This window comes from Peromyscus californicus, unplaced genomic scaffold (genome assembly GCF_007827085.1).
Source record: "Peromyscus californicus insignis strain IS unplaced genomic scaffold, ASM782708v3 Scaffold_15__1_contigs__length_86483966, whole genome shotgun sequence".
In the NCBI taxonomy this organism is placed as follows: domain Eukaryota; kingdom Metazoa; phylum Chordata; class Mammalia; order Rodentia; family Cricetidae; genus Peromyscus; species Peromyscus californicus.
Genome location: NW_026294447.1, coordinates 23442363 through 23456053, shown reverse-complemented (window position 1 = coordinate 23456053; position 13691 = coordinate 23442363). Strand labels below are relative to the sequence as shown.

Here is a 13691-nt window from a genome sequence, read left to right as displayed (position 1 = left end):
GGTGATGAGTTTTGCTTGTGTCGTGCGGAAGGGTGGAGAGGGAGGAGGGTTTGATGAATAGAGGCAACCAGAAAATGTACTTGATAATAACATGGCCATGATTGATGTCGCAATTCCTGAAAAATTATCATTGTGATATAATTATTTGTTTATGAACTGTGCCCTGAGACTCCCAAGTTTTAGATTATTCATGGCACAGATAAAACTCCAAAGTCAATAATTCATCAAGGGCATAATGGTTTGCTTCAGGGAGGTGGGGGGGTGGGGGGTCACACAGATATTACATCCTGTTTCTGACTCTTCCACTATAAATCTGGGCACCTTTGCAGTACAGGGGTGTCTCCTCCTTACCTTCTGCTTCCTTTGTTTCCTTAGTTTTAATAGTTCATGCATATTAGTTCTAAAAACCCAAATTATTTTTTTTTTAGAAAAATTCTTCCCATATAGTCATTCCTTTTGTTATTTTTGTGACTGCAAATAGGAAGAAGTGAATGTGTAATAAGTGACTGCATGTCCCCAGAAAGGTGTAAGAGAGAAGCTGGAAAATCAGGGACTAAAAATTTTAATTCTGGGGGGAACAAACAGCTGGTGAATGTATTTTGGCTATTTTTGATTTTGACCAATAAAAAAGGATTAAGGAGCCTCCCAAATGTTCTGGGAAGTGAGGGTTAGAGCTTGTAATTCTATTTTATAATTTTGAGTAGGTTTTGCACACATGTGCCAAGAGCGTTGGCATTTCTGCCTTGATTCTGGGTCCGTGACGGGCTTTAATTATGGCACTTTAATTCTTCCCAGTTCCTCCTCATGGTTGGTTTTCTCTTGCCTCAGTTTACTTACAAGGGAGCACTCCACTGCAAGTATTTGTTTTGGGGGCACTGTGTCCCCGCACTCAGACTTTCACGTGTTTTCTGTTTTCCACAGTCTGTGTGAAGGGTGTGTAAAACACAATGAATGTGGGGATGTCTTTTCAGAGGGGACAGGCCCTTGCTCACCTCCCCTTCTTAGCGAACCCCTTCCCTTCAATTGATTTTCACCGTGGCACAGACCAACATTAGGTGGGGGCGGAACTCCTAGAGGAGGAAGGGAGACCTACTCTGACACACTGTAAAAAGACCTAGGTGTTCTGATGGAGTAGAGGTTTGTGTTAAGATGATAATTTGATATAGCAGCTAGCAAATGAATGCAACCTCAAGAGCTGGAGTCCCAAATAAAAAGATGGATGATGCCGGGCGGTGGTGGCGCACGCCTTTAATCCCAGCATTCGGGAGGCAGAGCCAGGCGGATCTCTGTGAGTTCGAGGCCAGCCTGGTCTACAGAATCAGATCCAGGAAAGGCGCAAAGCTACACAGAGAAACCCTGTCTCGAAAAACCAAAAAAAAAAGATGGATGAGGACCTCCATACCATGCAGACACTGCTCACAATTGTAGCTGAGTGAAATGTTCAATGACGTACCTGAATATGGACTCTTATGAGTGGACTTGTCCCCTCTCCCCTGGAAAAATAGAGTTTTTTTCCTTCTTTCTTCTCTTAAATTTTATTTTATTCATTTTGTGGGGGGAGGTTGCAAAGGCAGAGGGCAGATATGAAGGGACAGGAAATGAATGGGATTGAGATGCATGATGGGAAAGACACAAAGAATAAATAAAAAGTTAAAAAAAAGTTGAAGTCACCCAGCACTACTGCATGTGGTCTTCTTTCATATATATATATATATAGTGTGTGTGTGTGTGTGTGTGTGTGTAGTTGGGTGCTGAGGTTGTAATTAGTACAGATGAGGTCATAATGGAGTAGACAAGGTCCTTAATCCAATGAGACTGGTGTCTGTAGAGAGCAGAGGAATTCCTGAGTGAATAAAGTCCTCATGAATGAATGTATACTGTTACATGAACATAGCCATATCAAGGACTCCATAGCCTCAGGCTCAGAGGGATGGCAATGCCTTCCTCGTGGGGGTCTGAATGTGAGTGTCGATAGTGTGTGCAGAAAACGTCCACCATCGCTTTTTCTCCCCAGATATTTTTGGCCTGAGGACCGCTCCCCCACAGAGACTGCCCCTCCTGAGATTAGCTGAACCTGTCTCCTTGAAGCAGCTGTACACCATAAACCCTGCCTCCTTGTTTATCTGTAATTACCCCACTTCCTTCTTCAGCTGTGTGGGATAACCCTGCCTCCCTGCTCAACTGCATATAATAAACAGGCTACACTTTTGGGGTGCTGCGATTCTCCAGCCCAGAGCCCAGAGCACCCCATCACAGCTTTCTGTGTGTCCCTGTGTCTGTCTGCCTTTGCTGCCCTTGTCAAGTCTGCCTGTGGAGCTGCACTGGATGTGGCCAGTGTCCTTAGACAAGGAAGGTATAGGAGGAGAACTCCGTGTGAAGACATGGGGACACAGAGGAGATGGGTGTTGGGGTGATGTGGATAGCAACTAAGGGCTGTTAAGGATCGCTGGTAAAGCCCGAAGCCAAGAGAGAAGCATGGAGTCCAGTCTAGCTCAAGTCTTGTAGCCTCTAAGAGCCATGAAAGCCACCCAGGTTGTGGTAATCAAGTGGTCCTAGGAAATCTATCCAAGGGAGTTGATGGATTCCGATATACTCAAGATGCCTGTGACTAGCGTGTGAAAGAATTCAGCCAACAATTCCATGGGGAGAACTAGCCTCCAGCCTCCAGCCTTATTGAAAATTTGACCTCCACCTTCACATCTTTGAAAGCTATGCAGATGGAAGAGAGTTTAGACTTCGTCAATTTGACAGCAGGAGGAAGATTTCGGCTCCAACCTTTTATTATAATTCTCCGACAGTGGGCTAGAAAGACCCTCAGCATTAGAATTTCTATAATGGGGATCCCTCTCCGTTCCTAACCGTCTCCAGAAGACTGTTGTATAAGCCCTGTGCTTATCTAGGAGGCTTTGAAAATAAGCTTTCTTTTGAGTTCAGTATCCGTTATGTAGCTGGCCACAGGATACAATGTCATGGTGTACCAAATCAGGAACTGCTTAACTCCTACCTCTCTCTCTCTCTATCTACTAGATGTTGGATACAGAGAGGACAATGTTGTAAACACACAGCTGATTGTCCTACATTTCTCAGTGGGCCACTCTGTGCCAGCCATGACATAGGAAGGGGTGGACATGTTGCTTTATCCATTTTGAACTTCTTCTCTTGACACAAAGTCAAGCTGTCCTGTCAAACATGGATAGTCTCAGTAGAATCCCTGCCCCTTGATGGGTCGTGCTATGATTCCTTGTCTCCCATGGCCACTGTTCAGCTGGTCTTCACAGGGTCAACACTATTTGCAAATCATAGTCCTGGGCACTCTTGGAGGCCATGAAGTTGAACAGACAATGGTTCATGTCCAAGGGGAATTTTCCAGGTCAGCCTTTTTTTCCCCCCTTTAGAATGGTTTTTCTAGGAGACACAAGAGCTCAGAAGGCAGCTATGGTGTTCACTCACCCTAGTGTTGCAGGAAGGCTTGCTGTTACTGTTGTTTGTAGTCTTTGGGAATAATGTTACTTGACACAATTTGCGTTTTTCACTGACATAAAATGCCGGCAAAGAGGTTCTTCCTTGTCTGTCCTTGTCTTCCAAGACCTTTGCTCTTTCTGTGGTTTGGAATCTGGAGAAGAGTGTTGGCTTGAACAAACCATTTCCTGTGGTCATTTGTATACATTATCACCTGCCCTCAATGCACTACACAGGCCAGATTGCTTCCTAGTTAGTTGATCAAACAGTCTCAATGTAAATAGACTCTGCTTAGGAGTAGGGGAAGATGGGTAAGAATTACCATCCGTGAGGACTAAACCCAGCTGTTAACCCTCACTGCTACCACTTCTGGATCATGGGGCTGAATGTCCAGGGGTAGAATGCCATGGCTGACCACCAGTATCACTCATTGTCCACAATCCACAATTGTCCCTGTGCCTTGAGGAGACCTTGCCACATACAGAGTCCTGAAAGCCATCTCTAAGAGTCAGTACCACCAGTTCCTACCAGAGCATGTTGGGTGGCTCCCTCCTCGTTCACCAATCACTCACTGAGGATGGAGTTTCTAGCTCTGATGGTTGCTTTCTCAGTCTATCTAGTACTTCTCTGACTTTCAGGAGCAAAGGGGAAGAAAGGAGCTGGACCAACTCAGTTGTGTGCTTCCTTCTCTTATTTTAAGTACTTCTGAGTAAGGATCACGTAGGGAATGGTAGAGAAACCTAGAGCCAGACAACCCTAACGTACACTGCCCTATCTACGCCCCCATTAATGACAGCTACCTGCAACGTGACAAATGCCATCCAAGACTTACTTAAAACTAGGAAAGTGATAGTTACTATTGTGTTAGTTTTTGTGCAGCAGTTCATCTCCTTCGTCAGTTCAATTCAGCTGTCTCCATTTTTTGTAGTGTACAGAGTTAACTAGTGATCCACCTCCTCCTTACCTTTGCGATACCAGCTGCACTTGAGAAAACACTTCGTAGAACCCGCTTTAAAACACCACAGGCCATATTTGACTTCACTGTAACACAGCCCAACCATGGCTTCCTCAGCCTGTCCACAAGTAGGCACTGAGGATAGAGAGGACATAAGCAATGGAACAGTTGGTTGCACATTATAGATTCTAGGAAATGGAAATACCGAGTGCATTTTAAATGATTAATGTATGAAAACTGTCATCACTTACTGTGCATTAATCAAGAAAAAAATGCACTCTTCCCACAGAGGTTAATGTTGCAGCCCCATTGTTCAGCTTTGATAACGTGCACAATAGATGCTCACTATGACAATGAGTTGGGGTAGCTGGAAATTCAGGATGGTTGCAAGGAAGGTCCGTGTAGTATTTGGATTAGCATTGTAATATGTGCCTTGTCAGCCTCATTGGGAAACAAGCTACATATATATATATATATTTTTTTTCTCCAAAACTAGCAAAAATATGGATGTGTTTTTTTTTCAAAAAGTTTTTCCATTTTTCAAAATAAATAATAATGACCAAGGTACCTGCTTAAACAAATACTACCAGCATTCATTAGTCAGGATGATTACATGTACAAGAAATGATGCCAGATAGTAACAAATCCAAGAGAAGTTTATTATGAAAATGGCACCTGCGGATGAAAAAATTAAGTTACATAAAGACAACCATGTATGTGACATGTATGAGAATCTACAAAAGTATAAAAAGAACCCTGTTGTAAATGAAGTATGTACATTTCTGATTTGCAGCATTATCAATGGTCAATGAAAAAAATGTTTCAAAATAAGCCAGGCACTCAGGAAGTTAAGTCCGGTTAGTTTCACACAAAACAAATGTAGCATAGCTGTCGCTTTGTAACGTTTTAATTATTTTTATATAGATATTGTAGAGTTGGTAACACTGCTAAGGGATTTCCGAACAGAATATCCCTTTCCACATTATTCAGCTACGTGGCACCAGTCTCCTCATAAAAGTTTTCATATATTTGTACAAGAAATAGTTAAAAACACAGACACAGTCTTCACAGGTAATGAAGTGTTTTTTTTTTTTCATTTTGTAATTTTAAACACTATGGATTTAGACAGCAGCTGTGATATCTGTTAGTTTAAATCACCAGAAATCATTTTGACACAACACAGAAACATTTATAAAAGAAAAAAAACCCAGCTGTCTAGCTGTTCTTTGTAGCTGATAGGTGTGTTCCCTTGATTGTTCCATAGCTAGAGTACGGCTTCCGAAACTAATCTGCAAATTTCTCCATCGGCTTTCTTCATCTTTAAACTGACTTAAGTCCTTCAAGGAAGCTCAGTGCTAAGATCTGTGGCATTTAACTTCCTTCTGTTATTATTCCACCATGGCTTGGGCCCAACTCATGGAATCCAAAGTTCTAGAGGAATCCACTCAGCACGGTGATAATTCAAAGGACAGCCGAGTTACTATATTAGCATTGCACAAATAAACAAATATATATGACAATTCTATATTCCATTAACCCCACCCATTTTGTTTTTTAAAAAAGTGTTGGTTGGCCTTGGAAATCGTTTTCTGTCTCACGGGTAATTGCTTTATATACTGCTCCATCAGCCAACGTGGAAGGAAACCAAAGAAAAGCACCCACTGCTTAGAGGCAGAGCACAAGGGACTCTGGGAATGTCAACAGCTGAGGCTGGATGGCATCGGTCTATTCACTATGTGTGAGCATTAGTCTTCAGTGCTGTGCGTAGCACTCCGGGAAAGTCACACCCAGAATTCCATTGTGGGAAGAATGGCTCCATTAACCTTGAGCTAGTTACGAGTCTTTTTTTTTTTTTTTTTTAAATCTCTTGAGAATGAACTAGATTTGGGGTATCAGGAAAGGGAAGCAGAGGAGAGGAAGGGGGAGTCCAGGAGGGAAACGGGGGGAATATACAACAGCAAAGCAACAGCAGGGACTTAGCAAAGGAAAACAGGATTCACAGACGGTAGAAGCAGTATAGGTGACGCCACAGAGAAAGGCCACCACGAAAACCCACTAACCCCCAAGAGTCACTGATTCACTAGGACTGCAGGAATGGGACTGTGCCACTCCACTAGAGACAGAGCACAGAGAAGACAGGGGACAAAACGACTACGTTAGCTTAGCATATACTGCGTATAGGAACACACACTGAAACTGCAATGGGACCCACAGCCAAGGACACGAACACGTTGTACACGTTACAGTTCTCACATCTGGTATTAGACGCCTTAACACACAGCTGCCCAACAACGAAGTGGGAGAAGAATCTACACGGGACAGTCATTTGGAGTGTTTGACACCACACTGATTTCTGGCAACGAAGACAAAAGAGGCTATTTTTTTTCTCTTTTTTTTTTTTCTTTCTTCACTGAATGTGCGGTTTTCAGTTGCAGTTATCTGTCTGAGCTCATTAACCCATTCTTTAGTTTTAAAAACTCGTTGGTTTCAATTTAGAACTAAGAACCAAAGGGAAATAAATTCCATCAAATCAGCCCCCAATACAACCTGTGTGTGTGTTTGTTTGTTTTTCTTAGCAAGAAATGAAAACAAAACAAAATCCCAAAGAAACAAAAAACATGTTAACTATTTCTCCTTTTCTTCCTTTTCCTCTGAAATGTTACTGAAGTTGCGGAATCAGCCTCAGTTAGACTGATTAAGGATTAAAAAAAAAAAAACTCAACAAAAGGCAGTATGTACTTAAACTGCTCCTCAAATCAGTCGGAGTTGTCCAAAAGCCCCCTTTTAATAGGGCTTTACTGACCCATTAAATGAAAAGTGAGGCTATGTTTGTTAGTTGGGAGGTAAATCCCAGTCCTGCAGCAAATGTTAATGAGGGCTTTGTCTTAACTAACCAAGGAGACTGTAGCAACGGGGCTCCAGACCAGGACAAGACACAGTTTCTTTTCCAAACCCCAGCCTGGGAGCTGCATTTTGTATGAAGACAGATTAATAAATGATAGCACCATGGTTTTAGAAATTAAGTTAATGTTTCAGTAATTACCACTTAGTCCAACTTATTTTTTTTAAAACATTCTAGTCACAGGCCAGAAATTAAGTTTAAGAACCCAAATTATTTTTATGTGCAAGTAAGAAAATCTTAAAATCTTAATCATAAAAAGAATTAAATTCTGCATAAAATTCTAAAATACTATCCCCCTATTTTCAAAGGAATTAGGGACAGGAAAACCAAAAAACACTCACCCCATTTCATTTGACTTAGTCAAACAGGGCACAATCATTTATGCGTGTCTCTTTCATCTTGATCATATCAAGATCTTTAGGAAGAAAACCCAATGGTCGTCACTTGAGAAATCTCTTGACCACAAGACTGAGTATTCTATGGCAGAGGCATATACACATTAAAGACATCTTAATAAAGATGCAAAGAAAAGCCAAACAACCCAACACACATCTTAGAAGACAAAATGGCAGGCAACCGGTCATCTGACCCTCTGAAGGCAAAAAATAAACATGTCTTTACAAGAAAGAATAAGTCCAATGAAAGAAAGAGCGGGATGGAAAGGGGGCCGCCGTGTTGTGAGAAGACGCTGACCTGCTCGAATTCAAAGTGCTAGAATGAAAGGTCTAAACAAAAACTCCGACGATGCCTCCGAGTGGGACCCCACCCCCCGCTCAGTCCTCCTTGCGCTCCAGAGTCTGTGCCGCGTGGATGCCATTGCTGTAGACCGGGAAGGGCAGCGTGGAGAAGAGTCCCTCAGCCGTGGTGAACACGTTGCCACCGGGCATCTGTGTGAGGCTGGCCGCGCTCACGGCGCCGCCGAATGGTCCTGACATGTTGAGCCGGTGCACGTGGTGGTAGAGCATCTCCATGGGCGTCTTGGGGTCGAGGCCGAAGCCGGGGCTGTTAACGTCCACGAAGTTAACAGCATGCGCATTGGGTAGCAGGTTGCCCTGCATGGCCAGGGTCACCTCAGCAGGTGCGTAGCGGATGGTGCCCGTGGTGTAGACCCTCTGCGCGGCCGTGCTGGTGGCCGCCAGGGTCCCCGTCACCCGGTGCACAAGCGGAAGCACGACGTTGCCTGCTTGCAACCTCTGCAGGGCCTCCAGGTCCCCAGTGTACAGCAAGGAGTTGGACGCACCAGGGCCACCCCCGCCGCCGCCCCCCGCCCCGCCCCCGGGGTGCTTGTCCCGCGGGGGATGCGGAGAGCGGGGGCGACAGCGGGTCGGAGGCCACTGGGGCCGAGCCGCTGAACTGAGTCTTGCGGCCGGCCGCGCCCTCGGCGCCGGGTGGGGTGAGGACCGAGTCGGGGATGGCCACGTGCAGTGCTCCCCCACCGCCGCCGCCACCGCCGCCGCCGCCGCCGCCACCTCCCCCCTGGCCCTGCGGGGACGGGAAGTGCTCAGAGTTGGGGGGTTTGGTCATGCTATACGGGGACTCATTCCTGGAGATCTCCCGGTTGGGCGGGTAGTTCCAGATGCTGCTGTCGTTGTCGAAGTTGATGGGCTCGGCGATCTCCGTCTTGATCTTGAGCACCGAGGCGCTGTGCGGTGATGACAGCAGCCGCGGTGGCTCCACCAGGCCGGCGGCGTCCAGGCCCGGGCTGGACGCGCTGGACAGGCGCCGGCGGCTGGCGCTGCCCCCCTTCTGCCTTTTCCGCCGCCGCTTGCGCTTCTGGTGCTTGCTGGAGGCCTGCGCGCCCGCCTCGCCCGCGCTGTCCGAGTCCTTGGCGCTGTCCGACGTGAGCGACTCGCAGGGCTGCAGCCGCAGGTCCGCCTCGCTCTCCACGTAGCGCTCCACCTTGATCTGCATGGGGCCCAGCGCGCCGAAGCCATCCTCGGCCGCCTTGGGGTGCTCGAAGTCCGAGTGCTCGAAGCTGTCGTCGCTGTCGCGGCTGTCCGGGTTGCTGGAGCTGTGGCCGTCGTCGTTGCAGTTCATGTCGTTGTCGCAGGCGCTGCCCGACTTCTTGCGGTCGGGTTCCGGGTCTTCGCTGTTCTCCGACTGATTGCCCTTCTCGTCGGACTTGGAGTTCTCGTTGTCCTCTGCGTGAGGCCCGCGGGGTGGCGGGGGGGGGGGGGGCAGGAGGGGAGAGAGAAGACACCGTGTTAGCAGGGCAGCAAACCTAGGATCCCGGGGTAGCGTGAGCCATGGCGCCCGCCTAGGCTTGAAGTTTAGCGGAAGGGGCGGGCCCCAGGCCAGCTATCCCCGCCCCTTCCGGTCGGACTTCTGCAAACAAAGCCCCACACCCCGCACTAATGCAGACCTCCAGGCTCTGCCCTGACCCTCCCGGTCAGATACTGCCTGTGAACAGGGGATGGTTAGGCACAGTCAACGGTGGGAAGTCCTGTGGACACACCAGCGAGTCAGATTAACCTGGGATATGGTTTATATAGAAGACAAGACATGGAGGGTTAGGTGACTGTTGAGAGGTTTGTGATGTCCACTGGCGAGCATCTATTCATTATTGAACCCCACTCGGTATCTGTGGTTTTCCCTCCGCAACGCTGTCATTCACTGTTTGACTCCTCTCTCTTTTTATTTGCTTCTGTCTCTTTCTTCAACTATGAGCTCATGATAGGGGTTTTGTTCACCACTATAGAAACAAGGGGCAGAGACAGTTCTAGAACTTCAGCTGAGGCGACGATGACCAAATTTCAACACATTTTAGGGGCCAGGAAAACAAGCTCTACCATAAAGTGCGCCCCCACATCCCAAGCTGTAGTCTGGAATACAGGCATTCCTTGTCCACAACCCTGGAGCTGGGGTGCTCTTAAGGGCGGGAGGCTGATGGAGGGACCTGCTTTTCTCATTTGAGGGGGGACAGATTTTCCCACAGTCACAGCCTCGGGAAACTCGGAGGGGATGCTGATTTCTGTGGCTTTGCCACAGCGGTGGGGGAGCAGGGTGGATTAGAACCTTGGACCCTGTACCCACTCTGGCCTTCATTTACCCTTCTTTAGTGTCTCTGTAGCTGTAACGGAGAATACACTCTGAGCTCACCGTGTGTCCACGGAAGGGGACTGGAAATGGGAAGAAGACTAAATGTCCTATAGCTTCTGGAATCTTTCTTACACTCCCTGTCACCCAAGAAGTCTACTCCCTCAGATAACCAGAAACGGGGGTGGGGTGGGGATGGAGCAGTATGGACTTGTTATAAATACTTCCAGAAATAAAAAGTAACAGTCTGGCATCCGAGGAAGTAGTTTACTGTGTTAGTATTGTGTTATGCTGAAAGTTGTTTACTGGGGCAAAGGTTCTAGAAAAACTTCTGCCCCTTGTTTATGGATAGTATGGAGTAGTGAACAAGACAGATAAAAGAGCCTCAAGCCCGTGGATTTATATGCTATTTTAGAGGCTCCATTGCAGCTTGGTGGAGACGGAACTTTGATCACCTGTTGGGCTGGCAGAGCTATTCCTGGTATTTGCTTCTAGCTCTGGAGCCATAGTATGATTCCTTCCATAAGGATGGGAGGGCTAACATTAAGTGATTACTTAATCTGTCCTGTATGTTTATGCAAATTACCTATACACATATATGCTACAACATATATATTTACACATAAGATGGATATATGCATTGGTGTGTTTTGAGATAAATCAGTCAAGAACAACTTACTCTAGATACATCTTGTTACATGATTTGGCCAGTTGCTGGGCATCGGACCGTGGCCCTCTGGTTGCTACCCACCCCTCGTGTTTCCACCGGCAAGCCTTAGCTATAGAGCATGGAGAAGTAATACCTGTTATACCTGAGGTGTCTTTAGAGTCTGATTCAGAGTCCGATGTCTCAGAGGATTCTGAAGTTTTCTCTGGCAAATGCGGGAGCTGCGCAATGTCCATGGGCGTGTCCTTGTACTCAGGATTACTGTGGGGAGGAAGACATCCATCAGGAGGGCAGGCATTCATCATCTCCTGAACTTCCTTGCCCTCAACTTCTGGAGTGGAGGAAGTTTAGAGGACCAAACAGGAAATTATTTCTCTGCTCCTCATGGGACTTCTCACAGAAACTTGGATTGTGCATGCCAGGGTACAGGTGCGCCCTGCCACAGTGACTGAATGCCCCAAATGCTGCATGAAAGCCACTAAAAAGCTTTTGAATAATCAGGTACCACTGGGGGCCAGAGAACTCTGTGGCTTGACGCTCCTCCTGGCATAACACCCGGGGGCCGGGCCAATGAGAGGAAACCTCAGCGATTCGTTCCCACACCACCTGGTGTGTCCTACCTTCTCCCGTGCTTCTGATGAGTTCACTGCCTCAGTACCCTTGCCTTGGCCCCTCGATGCAACTTCTCAGCTGTTCGGATGGTTCCAAAGCTATGGGGGTGGGGGGGTGGGGGGTGGCAGGCCCTCAGTGCCTAACGAGCTGTCAGATGCACAGGTGCATCTTGGGATGCGCGGCTCCTGAACTGTCGGCACACCCATTACAATCACACTTTCATGGGCTCATGTGGTGTACACCTGTGGCTTGTTAGCTGGGCTTCTGATTGCAGTGGGAGAGGCCCAGTGTGAGAGGGGCCCTGACAGAAGGGAGCTGAACCCACGTACACAAACGTGCGTAATGTTTGTTCAGTTTTTTAATTTAGAAATGAACGTCTCCCAGAAAGGAAATGCTTGGTCAGTTTGAGCTAGCCATCTTCTGGAAAAGCCGATCCCAGGCTGCCAAATGTATGATCAGTAGAGGCTTCTGTAACCTCAAGGCATGAGCAAAGCATCTTGCCTCCAAATGGGAAATGCCTCTTCTGCCTTGTACAGGACTGGCCAAGGCAGTGACGACAGATGATTGTGGAGTCATATGCTCATATTAAGAAGTCACTGTTCCAGTCTACTCTCAAACTGCAAACGTCCCTGGGAGGGTTAATTCACTAAGATGGATTAGCAGGCATTTACTCCTTAGTGTGAATTAGCTTTAACAGCAACAGCCTTTTCTAGATAATCAGACGAGACTAATGGTAGGAAGACAGACTTGGCACTTTGCAGTCTCTGAGTACTCTTAGTTTAGAATTCTAGTAAGTGCTTCCAGAGAATGGGAAGAAGGCAGAGGGCAGTGTTCTGAACAGTGGAAGGTGAGCCTGGATGGGGCTTAGATGTGGAGTATTGCTTGGGAAGGAATAATCCCTTTGGGCTAAGAAGGTGGGAAAGAAAAGGCAATTTAAGGAGTTTTTCTTGTGCCAAGGAATGCTTTTCTGTACCAGCTCTGCAGCCTACAGAATGGCACCTTTGAGTGGCGGGCTTGTGAGCTGGCTTGTCCCAGCCCACTGGCATCAGCTTCCTATAGTCTTGGTGCCACGGGGGCTCAGTGATCATCTGTCTCCAATTCACTGTCAGTTATTACTGGTCTCAGGGTGGGTCTACAGGTCATCTGTAAAAGGCCTACCACACATGAGACCAAGGCTCTGAAGCCGGAAGGCTGGCCTTTCGTGCCCAAAGGGCTTTCTTCCTGTCTGTGTGGAATTTGATGAGATGGAATTACCACGTGCTTATGGGCTGGTGCTGTTCGACTCTAGGCTAGATTGATGGTGCTGACCCAGTGCCTTCTATTCCTTGCTACTTCTGCCATGGCAGGCAGAGTGGGAAGTCATGTGGCTAACGAGGCAGTCTAAAGTAAATGGTAACCAATAAATACAATAACCAACATTCTCAAGGAAATAAATAAAACAAGTAAATAAATCCCACAGGATGTGGGTAACAAACATACAGACGACGTCAGAGCCCTTCAGTGCATTAACATGGGAGATAGACTCCGTCTAAGCTCTAGGAACGTTCACCAGTGTTTACTTCTTTCTAGCGACACCACCACTTTTGCCTAGCAAAAAGCATCTGTGTGTGATATTATCTTGCTCTATTTTCTGTCTGTTACATGGCTTTCTGTGGTAGAAATAGTGACTGTTTCAGGGAACAGCTTAAAAGGGTCCCTTGATGTCAGAACCCCATGATGATATCTCAACTACAGGGGACGGTCCTCCTGAGTATCAAGCCTTGGAGGTAAAGTCACATTAAATACACACACTTTTACCTTTAGAGAGAGTTAATACAGAGCAGAAGAGGTCAAAAAAGGAAAAAAGAGAAGGAGAGAAATGAAAACTCTTGTAAGTGGGATCCATTAAGGCCCTCTCCAGAGCAATAATCATTAGTGTCTGATTGATATGCTGTGGGAAGCAAACACATTCATGCCTCCAGTCAAAGGCCAAAGTGTGGGAAACACTGAAGGGCCAGTGTGCTGATGAGCCATGCTGGTTAACATCTCAGCTCCATTTGGCTGTCTCTAAGAAAAATGGG

At 46.8% G+C, this 13691-nt stretch overlaps 1 protein-coding gene across 1 annotated transcript in view; it reads right to left on the bottom strand.

Annotated features, from left to right (window-relative positions):
* Positions 1 to 5052: 5052 nt before the first annotated feature.
* Positions 5053 to 13691, bottom strand: part of Npas3 (neuronal PAS domain protein 3) — an 838670-nt gene continuing 830031 nt past the window's right edge. Inside the window, 3 exon segments of the mRNA XM_052738517.1 lie at positions 5053 to 8611; positions 8613 to 9457; positions 11156 to 11280. Of these exon segments, the coding sequence (XP_052594477.1) occupies positions 8090 to 8611; positions 8613 to 9457; positions 11156 to 11280 (1492 nt within the window). The 3' untranslated portion in view covers positions 5053 to 8089.